Below are 22,573 nucleotides of genomic sequence, written 5' to 3'. Positions count from 1 at the left end.
AACTGTAAATAATGGTGCTATGAACAATGGGGTGCATATATCTGTTCTAATGAGTGCTTTTAGTTTTTTTTTCCCAAATATAAACCCATGAGTGGAATTGCTAAGTCATCATGAGAAACACTGGGCTGGAAGAAGCACAAGCTGGAATCAAGATTGCCAGGAGAAATATCAATCACCTCAGATATGCAGATGACACCACCCTTATGGCAGAAAGGGAAGAGGAAGTAAAAAGCCTCTTGATGAAAGTGAAAGAGGAGAGTGAAAAAGTTGGCTTAAAACTCAACATTCAGAAAACGAAGATCATGGCATCTGGTCCCATCACTTCATGGGAAATAGGGAAACAGTGGAAACAGTGTCAGACTCTATTTTGGGGGGCTCCAAAATCACTGCAGATGGTGACTGCAGCCATGATATTAAAAGACGCTTACTTCTTAGAAGGAAAGTTATGACCAACCTAGACAGCATATTCAAAAGCAGAGACATTACTTTGCCAACAACGGTCCGTCTAGTCAAGGCTATGGTTTTTCCAGTAGTCATGTATGGATGTGAGAGTTGGACTGTGAAGAAAGCTGAGTGCTGAAGACCTGATGCTTTTGAACTGTGGTGTTGGAGAAGACTCTTGAGAGTCCCTTGGACTGCAAGGAGATCCAACCAGTCCATTCTGAAGGAGATCAGTCCTGGGTGTTCTTTGGAAGGAATGATGCTAAAGCTGTAACCCCAGTACTCTGGCCACCTCATGTGAAGAGTTGACTCATTTGAAAAGACACTGATGCTGGGAAAGATTGAGGGCAGGAGAAGGGGACGACAGAGGATGAGATGGCTGGATGGCATCATCGACTCGATGGATGTGAGTCTGAGTGAACTCCGGGAGATGGTGATGGACAGGGAGGCCTGGTGTGCTGTGATTCATGGGGTCGCAAAGAGTTGGACGCAACTGAACTGAACTGAACTGATAGTAGTTCTATTTTTAATTTTTTGAGAAACCTCCATACTGTTTTCCGTCTGCACCACTTTACATTCTCACCAAGAGCATACAAAGATCCCCTTTTTCCACGTCGTAACATTTGCTGTTTGGGTCTTTGTGATGATAGCCATTATGACAGGTGTGAGGAAAGATCACATTGTGGTTTTGATCTGCATTTCCCTGATGATTAACATGCAACACTGAGCATCTCTTCCCGTGACTGTTGGTCATCTGCATGTCCTCTCTGGAGAAATGTCTATCCAATTCTTCTGCCCATTTTTTTAATCAGGCTGTTTTTTTGATGGTAAGTTGTATGAGCTGTTTATATATTTTGGACATTAACCCCATACTGGTCATGTTGTTCAGTCACCAAATTGTGTCCATAGACTCTTTGTGACCCCATAGACTGCAGCACACCAGGCTTCCTTGTGCATCACCATCTTCCAGAGTTTCCCCAAGTTAATGTCCCTTGTATCAGTGATGCCATCCAGGCATCTCATCCTCTGTCACCCTCTTCTCCTTCTGCCTTTAATCTTTCCCAGCATCAGTGTTTTCCAGTGAGTCAGCTCTTCATAACAAGTGGCCAAAGTGTTGGAACTTCAGCATCAGTCCAATGAGTGTTCAGGGTTGATTTGATTTCCTTTAAGATTGACTGGTTTGATCTCCCTCCTGTCCAAGGGACTTTCAGGAGTCTTCTCCAACACCACAGTTCAAAAGCATCAATTCTTTAGTGTTCTACCTTCTTTATGGTCCAGCTCCCACAAATGCACATAATTACTGGAAAGACCATAGCCTTGAGTATTCAGACCTTTGTCGGCAAAGTGTTGTCTTTGTTTTGTAACACACTGTCTAGGTTTGTTATAGGTTTCTTGACAAGAAGCAATCGTCTTCAAGTTTAAGGCTACAGTAACCATCTGCAGTGATTCTGAGAGCCCAAGAAGAGGAAATCTGTCACTGCTTCCACCTTTCTCCCCTCTATTTGCCATGAAGTGACAGGACCAGATTCCGTGATTTTAGTTTTTCAGTACTGAGTTTTAAGTCAGCTTTTTCACTCTCCTCCTTCACCTTCATCAAGAGGTTCTTTAGTTCCTCTTTGCTGCCATTAGAGTGGTATCATCTGCATATCTGAGGCTGATGATGTTTCTCCCGGCTATCTTGATTCCAGCTTATAACTCACCCAACCCAGCATTTCTCATGATGTGCCCTGTATGTAAGATAAATAAACGGGTGACAATATATAGCCTTGTCATACTCCTTTCTCCATCCTGTACCAATCAGCTGTTCCACACAGGTTTCTAACTGTTGCTTCTTGACTGGCACACAGGTTTCTCAACATACAGGTAAGGTATCTGGTATTCCCATCTCTTAATTTAAGAGCCTTCCACAGTTTTTTTATGATCCACACAGTCAAATGCTTTAGCATAGTCAATGAAACAGAGGTAGATGTTTTTCTGGAATTCCCTTGATTTCTCTATGATCCAGCAAATGTTGGCAATTTGATCTCTGGTTCCTCAGCCTTTTCTAAACCCAGCTTGGACATCTGAAAGTCCCCAGTTCACGTAATGCTGAAGCCTAGGATGCAGGATTTTGAGTAAACCCTGCATGCCAGGCATACTGGTCATATCATCTGCAAGTATTTCTCCTGTTAAGTAGGTTGTGTCTTTTTGGCTGGTCAATGGTTTCCTTTGCTGTGTAAAAGCTTTTAAGCTTAATGAGGTCCTATGTGTTTATTTTTACTTTAAGAGACAGATCCAAAACACACTGCTATGATTTATGTCAAACAGTGTTCTTCCTATGTTTTCTTCCATGAGTTTTATGGTTTCGGGTGTTACATTTAGGTTTTTAATCCATTTTGAGTTTTTGTGTATGGTGTTAACAGAATGTTCCAATTTCATTCCTTGTAAAACAGTAAGTAAAGCTTTATACCTCTTAGAATCAAAGATTTTAGCAGGAAACTAAAAGACTTCAGGTCACAAGTAGTATTTTTCAACTACTACTGAAATGAACTAAAATGAACTACTAAAAATGAACTAAATTACCTGAGAAAATATCAAATAAGCTTTTCCTACATAGGCCAAGCATAAAAATCTAAATCAGCTTGAAAGGTTAACTGAATGGACACAGAGAGACAGACAGAGATGGTAAAGGCATAATCACCATCACTTTTATCACCATTTCAGAACACAAGGTAATGAGATTTCTGGGGAATTTTCATTTTGTGTGTGTTCTCCCTTCTATATTTATGTGTTCTCTTCTTCTTGCATAGTAATTTTCTTTTGTTAAGATAATGCAGTGGTCCTAATTAAAAGAGTATATTTTCAATCTTCACAAGTAGTTAGATATGGTCACATGACTAAGATCAGACCAATGATACACTGGCAGGAACATCCTATGCGACTTCTAGAAAGTCTCCTTAGAAAGGAGAACACCCTTCTTCACTCCTTTTTACATCATGTTGGCTAGGATATGAGTGTGATGACTGGAGCTTGAGCAGCCATCCTGGATCATGAGGTAGAAGTCCTATGTTAAAGATGGCTCAGCCACATGAGAGAAAAAAGAGCAGAATCCCTGAAAACACAGGGCTGCCACGTAACACAGACTGCCTGCTTTTATATAAGAGAGAAATAAACTTCTATGTTTTTAAGACATTTTGGGTTTTCTGCCATTACAGCCAAACTGACTGCAACTAATGCAAAACCAAAATAAAAAACCTTACTATCAGAGCAAGAAGTCACTTCCCTCCATATTATCAATTAAAAGTTCCCCCCACTCAAAACAGAATCAAAACTTTGTGCACACTCTGACTGACGCGGTCTCAACTCAAGGATGGGAACACAATTAAGACACAGGACTTCTCAGTCAAAACATCCTGGAACTACAGTTAGTAAAACAAAACCTCCATGCTTGGCAAAGGACTAAGTAGGACTAACCAGCCTAACTCCTTCACAGAGACAAGCCTTCTTCTTAGACCCCAGGTCTGGATGCACAGACAAAAGTGGCAGCAAGGAGCAGCCCCCACTCTAAGAGGGCAGAGCTGCAGGAAAAATATTTCTGTTCAACATTTTACTATAGTGTATGTTAAATATTCAACTCTACAGACCTAAGTCTCAAATACTTACTATGCCTTTAAAACTATCATGCAGTTGATCTTCAGCAAAAATATGGAACTGAAGAGGTTTGATGCTAAAGATGAGCGCTGACTTCAACATGGTTACGGTTTCTTCCAGTCTTTCCCCGCAGGCAACCACGGCTAGGTGCACTCTCTCAATGGGCTGCATTTTCACACCATACCTGATAGAAAAGATAATCACATTTTCCAACAGTTTTAGTACAGGATAACATGTTAACAACATGGTATTCTGACTGTGTTCAAAGACTTAGGTTTGAACAATAAGGTCCTACTGTATAGCAGAAAGAATTATATTCAATATCCTGCAATAAACCATAATGGAAAGACTATGAAAAAGAATATATGTATATAACAAAATCACCTTATTGACTTCAATTTTTGGTTAGAGATCCTTTTTGTAAAATGTAAAAGGGGATTAGAAATTATATTGTTTAACATTAACAGTTGTATGTATATATTACTAAGTAGCAGGGACAGGTGACCAATCATTTTTCTTAATTTTACAGGCTAAAATTATTGCAGTTACATTGCTTATTAGCACAGGACTTTGGAATCTTTTGAGTATTCACGTTTGAACGTGTCAGAGTGGACCCAGAACTGTTTTCTGAAGAAAATCTTATTCATGGATATTCCCTCAACTGTCGAGGATATCAGAAAAGAGAAAATATGCTAAATAAAATTAAATACAAATAACTGACCATATAAAACATGCATGCATGTGTGTGTGCTCAGTCATGTCTGACTCTTTGCAACCCCATGGACTACAGCCCTCCAGGCTCCTCTGTCCATGGGATTTCCCAGGCAAGAATACTGCAGTAGGTTACCATTTCCTCCTCCAGGGGATCTTCCCAACCCAGGGACTGAGCTCATGTCTTCTGCATCTCTTGCCTTGGGCAGGTGGATTCTTTACCACTAAGCCAGGTAGGCCCAAATATTAAATTCATATATCTTAATGTTTTAACATTAAACATTTGGAATTATACTATTTTTTATCCTTTTAAATAATTATACCAATTATTTATATTAACATTATAAAAAATTAAGCCTGGAAATATTTATATAAAACGTGCTCCTGCTTTTACTGTGCATCTGTCCATTCTTATTAACAAGCTTGTTTGTTAAGGGTCTAGAGACACCTAAGACAGCAGTTGAAACTGATGCTTTTTTGGTCTTACTGGGTTCCTGAGGCCTGAGAACAGGTTCATTTCTCTTGTATACATATTACTTGTAACTGTCTGCCTTCAGCACAGAATACTCACCTCCTAGGAAAAAAAGGGGTGATTTCCTTCCTTAATCCCTCAACTGGGAGACTAAACTCATAACCTTGATACCTTACCCTTAATGGGCTGATTATTCTAAAGGTGAAGCTCTTTAAAAACAAACAACAAAAATCACTTTTAAGAAAATGAAATTTCACCCAGATAATTGACAAAGTTAAACATTATGACACCACTTTGTTAAAGGCGGTAAATGGAGAAGTCACATATAAAGTGGTATTCTTAGAAGAAGAATATTTACTATTCAAGAAATGGTGCTGATATTTCATTCATCAAGTTATTAAGACTATTAATAAGATTAAGGTATCAGGTACATATCTTGCTTTTAAAACTTATATCAATCTACCAGGAACTGATTTTTATGAGTGGTCTCAAGAGGGGACAACTGCACAGTTTTGCATGTGGCTATCCGGTCGTCCAAGCTCCTTCTGTTACAGGGTCACAGAGAGGCCAGCCTTTCCCCGCCCACCTACTATGCCACCTCTCTCATACATAAGGTGTAGCCTAAGCCTGGGCCTTTTGAAAGCTCTGTTCTTCTGTACTGATAGCAATTAGAAAGCAACAGCACCTCCTTCCTTGTCCGCACCCTCTATCCATTCCCCTCTTTTCTGTTGAGCCCGTCAGTGTTTAACACTGGATCCCTATCAGAGGGGAGACCACCCACTTCCTATACCTAAACAAGGGCACGAGAACCCAGTTCATCTCTAAGCAGTGGAAGTCCCGTAACACAAGCAGAGGCCAGGGCAATCAAGACACTCAACAGTTTCACAGAGCTCTAAACTGTCTCATCTTTCTGATAAATGCCTCCAGAGCCTGTTCCTCATGATGACCAAGATTTGAGAATCTATAATGGGCTCGAATTACCCACCTGGCCATAACTCGATCCTGTTCCAAAGATAAAAAGCCTAGAGACTTAAGAGAGTAAGCAGCATGTGCCACTTTGCAGAGAACTCTCTACATACAGAGACAAGAAGCAGAATAAGCCTTCTCAAGAAAAACAAGTCAAATGTTCTTCATGAAAAAACAGTCCCTCTGAGTCAGTCCCAGGGACTCTGGCTCTCAAGCACTGCAGCAAGACTTCTCGTCATACTGCTAGCACTCCTTCCACCAGTTTCTATGAAATTTGCTTTTCTGTTATGTGTCTCTTTTCAGCAAAAGCATTATACACAGTACATCTAAGCTGAGAAGACAAAACATAGTTTGAAGATGTCTCTGCCCACCACCCTATCCCTAGACCCAGGGATGGGAAGTCACTGCAACTGGACGAAATCTAAAGTAAGCTTCTACACTAGAGGAAGGGATGACTAAAACTTTTGAAGAAATAATAGGGAAGTAGCCATTCAAGGAATTTTGACTCCAGCTGAATGGTGTTAATATTGTCAGGATCTACAAAAATGTGCTATATGCTATATATTAATCACAGTGTCAACAAGAGAAAACCCCTGTGGATTTGTTATCCAAAAGGACATTTTAAAGTCAACTCTGTTCTTCTGCAGATATAGGATTAGAAGATATCCTTCAGATAATTCAAAGTTAATACCTGAGGGACCGCATGGCTAAATTTGGCATCACCTGAACACAAACAGCAATTTTAACGGTAATGAAGGGTAACACATTCTATTAAAAAAACTGAATCAATGGGTCCAAAATGATAGTAGGTAAAGGGTAAGGAGGGAGGGGGAGGAACTCTCCTTTAAAGAAGAATACCAACCAATAAATGTAGAAGGAATGAGAAATCCACAAACAGCACTATTTTCCATTCACTCTTGTAGTAGATGATTTGAACAGGAATAATTAATAGATGCTAAAACCACACAGTATCAAGGTTTTATCCCCACACATTACAAAGGGGATAATGATACTGTTACAGTGTAGAAATGTGATACCACCACCATAACCACCTGATCAAACAACCAATTATGTTAACCGTCTGCCACCAGGTGCCTCCCAACAGCACGCCCAAAGGGCACCGGATCTCTTCTGCAGCATTCCTGCCAAAGATCCTGAATCTGATCCCAAGCGGACAGGCAAGTTCAAACAAAGGAACATTCTGCAAAACAAAAATATCATGTCCCTGCCCTGCACCCCCTCAAAAAAAAGTCTGCAAATTGTCCTAGAGAAAAGGGGGACTAAATAGATTTAAATAACTGAATGTAATGTATTTTCCTTGACTGGGTTCTGAATGGGGAAGCAAAGATATAAAATTCATTAATAGGTAAATAAGGAGATATGAATATATATAAATGTATTATAAATGTATACGTAGTATATAAATATAAGATTGTCAGTGTTTGAAGCAGGAAATGGCCACCCACTCCAGTATTCTTGCCTGGAGAATTTCATGGACAGAGGAGCATGGCAGGCTATAGCCCATGGGGTCGCAAACAGTTGGGCACGACTGGGCAACTAACATACACATATTGTCAGTGTTAAATAAACCGAAGTGCCCATTTTGTTATGGTGAAACTGGAGAATACCCGTGTTCTTAGGCAATACACACTGGGTATTTGTCGTGGTGGTGGTGATTTAATCTCTCAGTTGTGTCTGATTTTTGCGACTCCATGGACTGTAGCCTGCCAGGCTCCTCTGTCCACGAGATTTCCCAGGCTGGAATACTGGAATGGGTTGCCAATTCCTTCTCCAGGGGATCTTCCTGACCCAGGGACCAAACCCCCATCTTCCACATTGCTGGTGGATTCTTCACTGCTGAGCTGCCTGAGAAGCCCATGTGTCATAATGGCTGTTATTCAAATGGTTCAGCCAAAAACAAAGTGGCAAAATGTTAGTAATAGGTAAATGCCCAGTGACGGGTAAGCGTGCCCACTCTGCTATTCTTACAACCTCTGTAGATGTGAAAACTTATCAAAGTAGAAAGTTGAGAGGAGGAATCTAGGAAAAAAAGTTAACAATGTTTTAGATGCAAATTCTAATATAAATACTATAAATATACTTACAAGCCTTGAAGAACAGACTTATTTTAAGTAACATTCCTGTTATACAGGAATAACAACTTTCCCTCTCTTTTTAAAAAATTAGGCCACACTGAAAGCTTCCAGTGTGTTCTTCTAGCCTATAATTAAATTAGTGTCTTCTTTATAAAAGAAAACAATGTACAATAAGATTTAGACTAGGAATTAGCATTATAACGAAGTACATAAATTTAAGGTAAGTAAATTACATTTCTGGTAACATTCTCCTCAAACTAAAAAAATAACTACCATGAAATAATTTTTAAAATTTGCAGTTGAACAAAACTGGAAAACTATACTCAGAAACACTAATGATAATTTCCTTCATGTGTAACCTTTTAAAAAAAAGTTTTTCTTCTTACTATAGAGAAAAAGAGTTGTAGTGAATTATCATACTAGGTAAAACTACTTTAAAGGTTGTATATAAATCACTTTTGGAAAAGGGCATGGCAACCCACTCCAGTATTCTTGCCTAGAGAATCCCAGGGACAGTAGAGCCTGGCGGGCTACAGTCCATGGGGTCGCAAAGAGTCAGACACGACTGAAGTAGCTTAACATGCAGCACGCATGAATCACTTTCAGGATAAAATACAATTCTTTGCAAAAAAACTGCAAGGTTTTATGTAAAGCATTAAAAAATCTAAAAATTCAATATGAAGCATTAACTGTTAAAATACAATTTTAAATAGTCTGTAAAAATGTACCTCTTAAAACTAGTATGGAATCACTCAAGATAACAGTTGAGGTAGTAAATACACAGACACTATGAACTGAAAATCAATTCCCATCATAAACAGAAAGATTAAATATTTTAAAAGCTCAAGTCATTTAATAATATTTAAATTCAGAGATTATATAATGAAAAGATACCTAAAATTTTAAAATTAAACTGATTAGGTAAACATTTGTAATCAATGTCAAAATTAGAGTATATATTCTTAGAGTTCATAAAGTAAGCATTAAAAACCAAACAGGTAAATATCAATACAGACAATGCAAACAAAACTTTTAAAAGATAAACAAATACAGAAATATATTCAAGAAATAATGAATATAAATCAATAATAAAATATCATTTTACTCTAACAGGTGGCAAAATTATAATTCCCAATAATGAATGCCAAAGTTATGGTGACACATAATGCTGGTGCAGGCTTAAATCTGTATAATTTTTAGAACACAAGGGATTATCCATTCTTTGTAATATTTGAACTCCTTTCACATGCTAGACATGGGATAAGCCAGAAAGCCACGATCCGAACCTCATACAATTTACAGCCTGTTGTGAAGAACAGATTTTTTTAAAGATTTAAACAGAAAGCATGGTAACTGCTTAACTAGAAAACAATTGAGGTTGCTAAGAGGGCTTACTGCACAAACATCTAACCTGAAGTCTGGAAATGCTGGGGGAAATTATTACTAGTCGTTTACTGGTTGCCAAGCACCTGGCTAAATAATGGGGCTTAAATAATGAGCAATCCTTGGTGTCCGTCTACAAAGCCAGCACTTCTTGAAATGGGTAACAATTCACAACCACAGGAGATGGAGCAGGTACAGCTAAGCGAGAGGATACAGAGAAGGAAGAAGAGGTGGGCAGGAAGTGAGATCACAGTGGCTGGATGAGCAGTGATGGCATGGGAGTTCAGGCAGGGAAAGGAGCAGGCCGGCAAGAGCGCGGGCAAGAAAGGAGACGAGCAGGAATAGTCACTGTGGACTGACACGTGCAAAGTCCACGGCGCATGAAGATACAAAACCCAGATGAGGGGAGGCGTGATGAGCCACAACGAGTCAGCAGGCAAAAATCACCCCAGTGCAGCTGCAAACACGCCTCGGGAGCCAGCAAAGAGCTCTGATGAAGAGACCAAATAAACAGGTGATCCCGTGACCATCCAGGGAGCAGGGAAAGAGCAGAGTCCTAAGGAGTCCAGAGGCAGAGAGAAACAAACCCTGGGACACTGGTCTCAAGAGCCAGAGATGGAGATAGCACTGAAAGGAAGACAGAGGAAGGGGTAACAAGGAGGCAGACGAGGCCTCAGAACAATTCCAACATCAGAGGTGACCTCGGGTCAGAAGCGGGTGCTGCTCACAGTTGGGGTGAGAAGGTGGCTTTTTGTTTTGTTTTTTTAAGGAAGTAAAGACAGAAGATACTCTTATAAATGCTTGCTGGTGAAGAGAAAAAATAAAGGAAGGATGCTTGAAGGGAAAGGGCTGGAAGCAGGTGCTATAGGGACTTTGTACTTGTTGTTGCAAGGACAGAGGAGGGAGACGAGGTGTGAGCACTGGGGCACAGTCAGCCAGCAAACACTCAGATGCAGATACAAATCACCAAAAGCACATGCACGAAATGGACAAAACACTGGTGGTGGGTGTCCTAGAGATTTGGGGTTTTTTATGTTACTTTTAGCAGTCCATGGGGTTGCAAAAAGTCAGACAGGACTGAGCCACTGAACTGATGTTACTTTATGATCACTGTATAATAAATCAATTGGGAGGAATTAACCCTCCAGAAAAGATCAAAATATATAAAGAATTCAAACTGGGAACTCTGAGACAAGTCTGAGGAGGAAAAAACGGTGCCAGCTGAGGGCCCACTGCTGCCAGACAAGACGGGAGTCCTAATGTTGGCAGAGGGGATTTCCAAGATGTTTTCCTAGGTGGGTGGAGAAGCTCTTGAGTCAGGCCGAAATGCGGTGTTAATTAAATACTGAAATGGAGCATGAGAATGACACAGCAGCTGTATAGCACTTTGGCTTGTCTGCCAGTTTGAACAGGCCAAATAAATATGGGATTCCCAAGTTTAAAGCAAGAAACTACACGTGCTGGACTGCAGCATGCAGGCCTGCAAGCCTGTACTCGCTCACTTCCAAGACAGGAGGAGGAGGCTGGAGTCAGGCGACTGGGACATCAGTGGCTTAATGGACAAGGGGAGTTTACACATAGGAGGCAAGGCCCTGCAGCAACACCCCACCGTGTGCAGAGGACAGGCAGCAGTGTCTGCCTCTGGGGAAGGAACCATCACCAGTTATCGAGAACTGACCTCAGGTTGGCTCACTGGTTACCAGGGAAACCAGCAGAGGGGTAGGCCTCTTACCATCCCTTTGATAAGCTATCATAGAGGAGATGTTCTGATTTAAATGTTAGAACACTCACTAGTCCGTTTAGGGGCAAGTACGCAGGAAGGTCAGTCATGTGAGTAGGGTGAACGTAAAGTGGGCAGTGGTGGAAAGGGAATGTACAGAGAGCAAAAGAACAAGCCATCTTGGCTGGCCTGATCATACGCTCAGTTTAAGAGATTTTACATGATACGATACATGTAAAGGTATGTTACAGTAATATGTACATATACATATATGTATACATATAGTAAAATGCACACCTGCATCTAAAACGGTTTCAGAATTACACTTTGGATGTACAACTATTAAAATCTCCAATTTAGGATGGTAAAAAGCACAAGGTTTGCAATATCATGTATCCATCCACATGGAATTCCTTCCAGGGAATACATGGGAGTGTTGGGGAAATAATGAGTTGGAGAGGCTCAAACAAAAGGAATATTAAGCAGAGCTCCAGGATTCAGATTAGGTCAGCTTCTCTAGGCTGCTCCTGCAGTAAGGGAGTAGGAAGATTATTACTCATGCCAGAACTTACAAAAGGGTCTGGGTTGTATAAATCAGAGAATACAGGGGCTTTCAAGCTTACCCAGCTTTCAGAGTGAATAGATTTATGTCACAAGACCAGAGATAACAAGTGGAGCTTGTCAATACTCTATTCATTAGCAAACTCTTTAAAGAAGGAAAAATATGGAGCTCCTACTCTCCAAAATTATGAACAAGCTGAATGGTAAGATTATCTTTAAAAGTTAATTCTTAAAAGTTTACATAATCTGACTTGACTGACCCATATTAGAATTTCATTCATCCAATCTTTTCTATAGCAGCCAGATTAAAATATCTGATTTCAACGATCTCTTCCCAGTTGTTTGTCGGCTGCATAATATATCTGGACTATAAGAATTTAAAGATACACACTACTAGTATTGATTAAGAATGCAGTTCTTCCCACCTGGAATATATCACCTCCTGTCCTTAAGCCTGGCTATTTCCTGTTCATCATGTAGTCAACCCCTCCAAAAAGCCTTCCTTAATGCCTTAAGATAATCCCATCTGATGACCACCTGCTTCCCCCATCATCTTGGCTATAACTTGTCACCCTCTACTATAATCTCAGATCTGAAGCTTCCATCAGAATGTAAGCTCCAGAAGGACAGGGCCATGTTAACCAGACTCAGTCTGATTCTTACCATCTAGCACTGTGCCTGGCAAATGGAATGAGCAGAATTAAAATTCAAATGAATCACAAAGCAATGTTACTCTTGGGGAGGGCATTTCAGGCTATTAGCTCACTCTCCTCCTGCTGCTATCTTAGAGTCTGATATTCCATTTCTACCAACACTTGTTTCCCTCATTGAGGGTGAGAAGCAGGAGGTACCAGAGAGTCAGCCAACCCTGTGCCTTCATTATCCTGATAAGTGAACAAAGCCACACTCTTCAAAAGCTTTTTTAAAAAGGGTCAATAAACATTGTCACATCATTTGCTTCTTCATTGTACATTTGTCTTTTTCCTCCCATTCCCAAATATTCAATCCCTCTGCTAATGACCAACTTAACCCTTCCCCAGTTGTCTCCATCTACCTACAAATTTTTTTTAGTATACCAGCTTTAAATTAGATAAATGCCATATGCCTGTAAATGTCAGTGGAAGTCTATATTCAATATTTGTTTATCATTTTATCACCTATTACCTAAAATTAGACCATAAATTGTTCTATGAACAATGGGTTATCTTAATAACATCTAAAAAATTTTAGAGCATTTCACGCAAAGTATGGATTTAAAAATTGGTCATAACTACTTCAAAGTGGGAAAAAAAAGAAAACCTAATCAGAAAATGAATTATTTACTTTTATGATAATATTAGATTACAAGAAAAGAAACCTTTTTCTGACCTGTTACAGTTAAAAATGTATTATCTACTATCTGATCTTACCTACACTGATCTACCAATTAAATATTAAGTGCCTACCTAAAGGCCGCTTCCCAAAAGCAGTTCATTCCACAAACATCAGAGGGCAGCATCCAATAGGGATTCCAGTAACACAGAGAGAACTCTTTACACCTAACAGAGTGAGACAGAAACCTATGTGAGTATTCAGGCTTAAAACTAACAAGGAATTTACTCAATAACATAAAAACTTACTGTTCTATTTTACAGCAACAAAACTGCAAATCCAACCTGCTATGGTAATGAGGATTTCTGGAAATTGATTTCTCCCTTAGGGTACCACTATTTTAAACAGAACTGTGAAACTTTTAGGCAGAAAATACTACAAACTGGAAAAGTTTTTTAGTCATGAATTCTCTAATATATAATAAGAGCTCCTTCTCAGATGACACAGAAAATACTGGCATACTTCTAAAATTTTCCTTCATGAACTGCACACATTCCCCCTAGAAAAAAAGATCCATTTCAGCCAAACAAAACATCTGCTTATCCTGAAGCAAAATTTAAGCCACAAATGCTGATAGAATGGAAAAAGATCTTTAAATGCTTTTAAACTAATCTTGAATCCAAGCTACACATATGATGTTTTAAGTGGGAAATAAGAAATCATGCTGATATTCACAGTTCAGTTTCACTTTTCTACACTTATCTCAGCTTCACTGTATTTCACAAGCTAAACAGGAGGATCAAATCTCTTCTTAGACTACAGGTTGGAGCTAAAAAAAGAAACCACACACAAAACAGCAGCAACTTACAATACAAAATGTATGTATTTTCATTGTTATTTCTTCTCAAAACAATAGTCTAGCTGGTAATTCAGGACAGTGGAAGCCTGAGTTTACTGAAGTAAGCAAGTATGAAGCCAGTCACTAAACCATGTCCCATCATCATGAATTCAAATAAGTGACTGTTCTTACAGTGAAAGGTCTATGAAATGTCATATTTGCAAGATCTCTCAGTCCGCCTCTCGCAAATGCCAACAGGTTAAGATGGGGGGGGGTCTCAGATCCAGGACACAGTGAAATCACCAGAGACCCCTATACCAGACCTGTCAAATCAGAAACTCTGAAAACAGGGCCAGGCACTGCTGCTGCTAAGTCGCTTCAGTCGTGTCCGACTCTGTGCGACCCCATAGACGGCAGCCCACCAGGCTCCCCGTCCCTGGGATTCTCCAGGCAAGAACACTGGAGTGGGTTGCCATTTCCTTCCCCAATGCATGAAAGTGAAAAGTGAAAGTGAAGTTGCTCAGGCGTGTCCGACTCTTCGCGACCTCATGGACTGCAGCCCACCAGGCTCCTCCGTCCATGGGATTTTCCAGGCAAGAGTACTGGAGTGGGGTGCCATCGCCTTCTCCAGGGCCAGGCACTAGTAGTTTTTAAAACCCTGCCTGAGTAATTCTGTATACTACTGTACAAAGAACTAAATCAGAATTTTAAATCAATGGGAAAAAACTGACATTGTAATGTGGTTTTCCTTGAAAGGAGCAGCATTCTCAAGCACAGCATAAAACGTTAACATATCTTAAATGGTTAAAAAATAAGAAAAAGAAAACGTGTACAGATCAGTAAAATGAACAACTTGATAAGGAAATTTACGTTTGTCCCCTTCCAGGTGTGGTCACCTAGTTTTTAACTTCTGCATTTCCTTAGGCTCAGAAGCAGCAACAACTGAGATTTTTTTCCAGACTCAAGAGCTTTCACGTCCATTTAAGCCTCAAAACAAAACAGTTCAAATAGGTATCCCTATCTTTCAGACACAGACATTATCTAACCTTTCTTTCAAGTCCACAATTTATTTATAAACAACACCTTTATTTAAGGAAGGAAGCTAGTTATTCCGTCTCCTGTCAAATCTTCCAACAGTAGAAAATGAAGTCTCAAGAAAATGACTAGGTTTTTCTGTAGAAATGATTATCTGAAATTATGTATTAACACCATTTTCTGCCTTAACTTGCATTACTCAATCCCTTAGCCCTAAGGAATCACACATTTATTTTCTGTCTCCATAGATAAATGGAATCATTAGTATGTCGCTTTTTGAGTCTGACTTTTTTTCACTTAGCTTATTTTCAAGGTTCACCCACTGCAGCACTTATCAGCACATTTCATTCCTTTTGGTGGCCAAATAATACTCCCTTTTATAAACGAATATATATACCACATTTTCTTAATCCATTCTTGAATTAGTGAATATTTGGGTCGTTGATAGTTTTGGCTATTATAAATAATGCTTTTATGAAGATTCATGTACAATTTTAAGGTGACCATATGTTTGCAATTCTCTTGAGTGTGAGTACGTCGTATTCCTACAAGAGGAATTGCTGGAACATGTAACCATTGTAAACTGATTAATGCAGATAAACCAGGGGGGAAAAAATGTCAAGTTTTACCTAAGTTTCTTGATAATAACTCAATGTCAGAAAACACAGTTTATAGGAAGAATGTTTTCTGTCTTTAATGAAAATATAAAACATATGCATTAGTGAGTATACATTTTCCTTATTAAAAAAAAACACACACATGAAACACTGAGGTGCTGCTGGCAAGAGGAGACATAATTTACTTAAGGTTTCTATCTTCCAAGCTTACATTCTCTCACTTATGAAAACTTGGTTTTAAAGACTGAAAAAAGTAGAAACTCATACTCAGAACTCATTACCTACCAGTAGCCATCACTACAAACAATAAATTAGGAAAAGCAACTAAACTAGCAATGATAGTACTTGCACTTTCAGGCCAGAAAAAAAAAAATCTTTAAAATGCTGGAAAAGTAAAGGTGACTTATCCAAGTTCTGGCTATTAGTTGCTTTTGCTTCTATGCCTTAAGACTACTGGAAAATGGAACATTAGATATACAAAATTCAAAAAGATAACTTCAATATATTTAATGGAATAAAACTGTAGCTGAGCCAAATGGGTATGTCCTCAGTAAGTAATAATATCCAGAATCAGTAAAGTTCATAAATGCAAAGTTTTTCCACCGTGGATCAGACAGAAGTAAAACTTTACTAAGGCTCACCCTCCTACTTCATAGGCTTAATGTTTCTAACTAGGTGGCTTGTCTAGACGCAAACTGATCAAGGGATAGCACGGGACTCTCCATGATGATAAAACAGTCTGTATCCTGACTGCGGGGGTGGTGACATGAATTTTACCTATTGATAAAACATCATAAAACTACACATACACACAAGTGTATGTAAAACTGGTGATGTCTGAAGATGGTGTATGGGTTGTACAGTGTCAATTTCTGGGGTTCTAGTACTCCACTATGTTCATACACATATATTCCAGATACAGAGGTACTATACCAAGCTCATGTAAGATGTCACTATTGGGGAAAAAGTGAGTGAAGATTAAATGGGATGTCCATGAAGTTTCCTGTAAACTTACATTTACTTCAAAAGTTTAAAAAAACAAACAGGTCACAAATTTCAGTAGCTGAAAAATGTTTTAAATATTGAGGCATCACACTCTGGAGATTAAACAGGGCATTAAACAGTAATAATGCTCTCCACGATAACAGTTTTCAAACTTCAAATTTACTTAAATCTAATAGTGGAAGGTCACTTATACTTTTAAATTCAACTGGAAAAGGTATTTTTCATTTCAAAACATCCATGATAACCATGAGGCTTTAGTGAAAACCATGCATACTGAGGAGAGTCGGGGATATGTCTAGGCACATCCAGCATAACAATGTGGAAGTCTGAATAAGGTGCCTCACCAATGATGCACCTTAAGGCATGAACAGATACCTTCACTGTGACTGCAAGAGAAACGAAGATGCTCACAGCCACGTTAGAGGAGACTATTCCCATGGTTCTGACCACCACTATTTAAAGATAAGTACGCACAACTCATTTTTATCTAAAAATTGTCTTCAGACAAGTTAGATTAGTTTCTAGCTCTAACCAGTTTTCTTTTTCTTAAATATCTAGTTTCAGAAATATTCAGGAAGTGAGAAAGAATTGTTTACACATAAATGGCAATGAACAGTTATTTCAAAAAATAAGTTAGCATCACACTGTACAACCTATTCTCTCTCAAAAAAAAAAAAAACTGAATTAAAGATTTAAATGTAAAAAAAAAAGAGGGTGGGAAATCCCACTGATAGAAAGTTTTTCTACACGACAAAAATAAAACTAAAAGAAAAACCTGCCAATCTGAATACAGTAAAATTTTGAACTTCACATAGTATACACTCCAAAAACAAATTTAAGTCAACATGTCTGGGGGAAGTATTTCAAACAGGTATGACACATAGATAATAATCTTAAGGTTTTAAAATAGGATTTCTAAGTAAAAAATACACATTTTTTCACTTGCCTAATCATTTTCACTTTTCAAAATCACAGAACAATAACTAATTACTAGTTAAGTTTGTGCTAAGCACATTACAAATACATGAAATGTAATCAATGAACTGAAATACAAGGTGCAAAGTTACTGGTTTTTATATAAGCTGTCGCTGCACTAACAAAGCAGAGATTTAAAGTGGCTTTAGTAAATAATTCAGCCTTCTTCACTGTTCACTGCTTAACTCCTCTCCTCTTCAAAAATAAGCACAAGGAGGAGGGAAGAAAATTCTCCCCTAGAAAACAACAGTGCAAAAATAGTGGTCAAATGATTCCCAGTTAAATCAATGGTTTAATCAATCTTTGGTTTTAAAGCAATAACTTGGAGCACATATCTAAAATACAGATTCCCAGGCCCCACTGCCTGGCACTCTGGTTTAGTAGGTCTGGACTGGGGCCTGAATTTTCCCCAAAGGTCAGAAATCAAGAAAAAAAAAAAATCACTTAAAATTTAAATGATCAAAACCATCACTGAATTATCTATAATTTTATTGTGCCAGGCACCACCAAGTAATCTACACACGCTATTTTATTTCAATTCTCACAAAAAAACCCAGTTATCATAGATACTCTTACCTCTTTGTAACTGAAGAGGAAATGCGTTCAAGGTTAACACAGACAATAAGGGGCAAAGCTGAAGTCTGTTTCCAAAGCCCTACTGGTGTTCCTGGGACCCAGCAGAAACCATAACTTGAGGGCCTGACCAGATCTGCAAAGGAAAGCAAGGTGCCTACCTCCCAAGGTAACAGTCACTCACACTAAGGGTAGGACAGTCCAGAAAAGGTATCACTCAAGTGCATAGTAGTCTCTCGGTTCGCCACTACCAGGATTCATCAGTGAAATGTGAGAAATTACTCATCCTGAGAATCTAGTTTCAAAATGGTTTAATTCCTTCTGGAGAATTACTGACACCTGGTAATATTAAGTGCTGTAGATCGAATACCTGTAATACAGTCTGTCCATAGTTAGCAGCTTCAGAGAGTCTCTCACTTCCCTCCACAGAGGCAACTCCTCTCCCACACCGGTCATGTGATTCTGTCTGCAGTAGAGATGTGCAAGGGATTTAGCCCACAGAATCAGAGTTCCCCATTCCAGTCAACAACAGCTGGCCCATGGACCAGCACGTGATGAAAAGCAAGTCCAAAGAGTCTTCTTCTAGAATTTTTACTTGAGATTTGAGATGAAACACTATAAGTGGAAAGACGCATGAACAAAGCCTGTCTACAGCAGCAGAGAAAGATTCCTCAGCCCTTGAGGTTCCTATGGCTGACAGGCATTTTTCCTTTAATTATATTCCTTCTAACAACCCATATAAGTCTATATGTAATACTATATATACACAGAGAGAGAGAGACTCTGATATATATATACATATAGTCTATTATGTAGGAGAAAGCAATGGCACCCCAACTCCAGTACTCTTGCCTGGAAAATCCCACGAATGGAGGAGCCTGGTGGGCTGCAGTCCATGGGGTCGCTAAGAGTTGGACACAATTGAGCGACTTCACTTTCACTTTTCACTTTCATGCTTTGGAGAAGGAAATGGCAACCCACTCCAGTGTTCTTGCCTGGAGAATCCCAGGGACGGGGGAGCCTGGTGGGCTGCCGTCTATGGGGTCGCACAGAGTTGGACACGACTGAAGCGACTTAGCAGCAGCAGCAGTCTATTATATATAGTCTACAGTCCATATATAATACTATATTAAGTCAGTTTTAATGGGTTCTGATGACTGACAACTAAGAATTCTGATTGTGTGTGTGTTGTGTGCTTAGTCAGTCAAGTCCGACTCTTGAGACCCCATAGACTGTAGCCTGCCAGGCTCCTCTGTCCATGGGATTCTCCAGCCAAGAATACTGGAGTGGGTTGCCTTGTCCTTCTCCAGGGTATCATCCTGACCCAGGAATCGAACTCAGGTCTCCTGCACTGCAGGCGGATTCTTTAATGACTTGAGCTAGTTAAGGTAAATATAAACTATATTTTATAGGTGAGAAAAGTAAAGCAGAAAGGTGGTCAAGGTTTCACACCAATCAGGGCCAGAAAGACACCACAGGTTTGTCTGACACTAAGATCTACCCATTTTCTAAATACCAAAATAATGGATCCAAACAAAATGACTAATTAATAATAAATTTCACTTAAAAACCGTTTCCATCATTTTCGACTTTTTACTTTGAGAATGTGAAAGGACATTTCCAAGTATTTTGTTATCATGGAATACTGTGCAATGAATATTTTCTATTAAGATTTGACCAATGGAACCTATTAGATACAACTGTAATCCCATGTTTTAAATGAGAGAAATAGTTTTAATCTTTGAGCTAAGACTGCTTCAAAAAAAAGTAAGAATGTAATTGATAATCAAGTCCTACCAAGAAAAAAACAGATGTTGCTTGCCTTATAGCCCCATTTTTCACTGATTAAACACTATCTAGACTAGAGTCTTATCACAGCAGCTTTATAGAAAGAGTACTGGCAGAGCAAGCAAAAGATACATAGTTTCTAATCCTGGTCCAGTATTGATGCTCTCTGCATCCTGGCTAAACAATTTATACACTGGAAGCAGGTTAATACCTACTCCATATCCCATGATAGCCAAAAAAAATTGACTGAACTCTGTGAGAAGTCTAAAAAGATGTTATAAATGATAATATCAAAAATGAAAAGAGCCTGGTATCTTTTAGGAATTCTGCTGACCGTAATCAACTCGTGCGATCCAAGCAATCCAGCTTTTCCATGTGGTTCCTCTTCTCACCCTTCTTATGTGTGCACACATGGTGAAATGTACTTCACAACATTTTAACAAAGAATGATACACCTTCAGTTTTAACTCAAATATATGCCTCATTTAAATTGAGGAGTTATGCTGCTCAGAGGACTTATAATACAAAGCTTTTAGTTGGTTCTGACACATCAAACTTCAGATGTCAGTAATGGGTCTATAAAATATCTTTTAAAACCGAAGCGCTTATTTTCTGAATTTCAAATAACACAATTCTGTTAAAATTAGCTAGCCAAGCAAATACAGTTTATAAAAATTTGTCACAGAATATTTAAGTATCTCAGACAAGGCACTAAAAATGCATGTTATTCTATCAAATTGAAATGCTAATATCATAGTTCAATTTCATTCAATGTTTTGACAAAAATGTTTCTTCTTTTCAATTCTCCCCAATACAAGAGTTTCCTTCCCTTAACTTTAAATGCTTCACAGGAACAAAACAGACTTCGACCAGCTTTTCATGAGTCGTCCGGATCTTCGGTCACTGCCTCTCCCAGGACAGATAATGGCAGTGACAAACCTGGCTCTGGAAAGTAGTTCTGCTTTTATGAACAGAGCCCTTGTAATCAAGTCACAGGGTGAAAACACGACAGTCCGGCTTTTCCGTGCTGCTCCTCTGCCTAAACGTTCCTTTTCATTTTAGGAATGGCCATCAACTTTGAGAAGAACCTTCAACAGTCTACAGCTGACCTGCGCTCCCTCCTCCTACCAATCCGATATTTTATCCGATCAAAGCAGCCTTTGCCTCTTACTAAAAGAGTACTCGGAGTAAGAGAGTTGCCCACAAATGGAGGAGCCTCTTTTTCAAGGAAGTGGGAGCGCTCAGATTTTGTTAAGCATTCGTAATGCGTTGCATTCTTTTTTCCATTTACACCTCGTACTGATTCCAACTCTGACAGTGATTTGTGTAAATCCACTTAAGTCACTGTGCTTTTTAAATTCCTTTTTTTAAAGAAAGACACCTCTATCCCAACTCACAAAAGACGTATGTTAAGTATCGCTTGTTTTTCTTAACTTGCTCTAAGTTTCACAATAGATCGATTGTTTCCAAAAGAAAAACTCACAATCAGCAGAAAATGCTCTCTCCAGATTTAGCTGATCGGCTAATGATGAAAAATTTAAGCGTTAACAGGAAATTTAGACGCCTCATTTAGGAGGGAGGCGGAAAGCTGAACCAGGGCGCCAGGCGGCTGTTTAAATATCTCAACTGGAACACCATGGAAACAAGAGGGAATTCCCACTAGTCAGCAAGCAAGAAGGTTTTTGTAGGACCCCCTTATTTTCGACAAATCCTAAGAAAGAAAGAAAAGGAAGACGCAACTGTCAAGAGTTGAAAATTAATTTCTAACTGCTCTGAATTGTGCCTAAGGAACAGGTTAGAAGACAAACGCAAAACGCGTGGTGTGCTCTCGGGCTAGAGCAGCACGGAGCTCACCCCTGGGGTGAAGAGGAGGGAAACGAGCAAAGAGGGTCAGAGTCGGCTGCAAAGGAGCGGGAGATGCGGGCCCGGCGGCGAGAGGCGCTAGGCGGACTCGCTGGCAGCCCGGGCCAGGCCGAGTCCCCAGCCCCGTGCCGCCGTACCCCCGGCCCCCCAAGACGGAACGGCCCGTACCTGTCTGACCGGCCGTGATGCGCCGCAGAGCCCGAGCTGCCCACCCCTCTCCCGGCTCCGCGTCCATCGCCCCCAAGCCAGGAAGCCGCTGCGGCCTGCGGCTTCCCGCCAACGCCGCCCGCTCCTTCCTCCAGGGACACGGCGAGCTGGCTGAAGGCGTAGAGAAGCGAGCAGAAGCCGCAGGCCAGGCACAGCACCACGACGCGCAGGTAGCGCCGCATCGCGCTGGCCCAGCGCTGCTGCCGCCGCCGCCGTCGCCGCGCCCGCCTGGGCGAACTGGAACCGAGGGAGCGGCACCGCGCAGCCGCGAGCGCAACAAGTTCCTCCTCCGCCACGGCCTCGCACCCGCCCCACTCCGCTCCCTGCCCACCACCTTCACCAGCGCGCCGACACCCCGCCCCGGCGTCCTGACCCCGCCTC

General features: G+C 40.0%; 1 protein-coding gene across 3 annotated transcripts in view; it reads right to left on the bottom strand.

The window, feature by feature from the left end:
• The window catches only part of GXYLT1 (glucoside xylosyltransferase 1), a 53,678-nt gene extending 31,105 nt beyond the window's left edge, over positions 1–22,573 (bottom strand). Inside the window, exons 1-3 of one of the 3 annotated variants that reach the window (XM_018047915.1) lie at positions 22,154–22,573; positions 13,426–13,518; positions 4,084–4,255 (exon numbers count right to left, since the gene is read on the bottom strand). In XM_018047915.1, the coding sequence (XP_017903404.1) occupies positions 4,084–4,255; positions 13,426–13,518; positions 22,154–22,374 (486 nt within the window). In that variant the 5' untranslated portion in view covers positions 22,375–22,573. The remainder of the gene's footprint in view (positions 1–4,083; positions 4,256–13,425; positions 13,519–22,153) is intronic. The other 2 variants (XM_018047916.1, XM_018047917.1) reach the window with 2 other exon arrangements.

The sequence above is a fragment of the Capra hircus genome, chromosome 5 (genome assembly GCF_001704415.2).
Source record: "Capra hircus breed San Clemente chromosome 5, ASM170441v1, whole genome shotgun sequence".
NCBI lineage: Eukaryota > Metazoa > Chordata > Mammalia > Artiodactyla > Bovidae > Capra > Capra hircus.
This window is presented reverse-complemented; position numbering and strand designations above follow the sequence as displayed.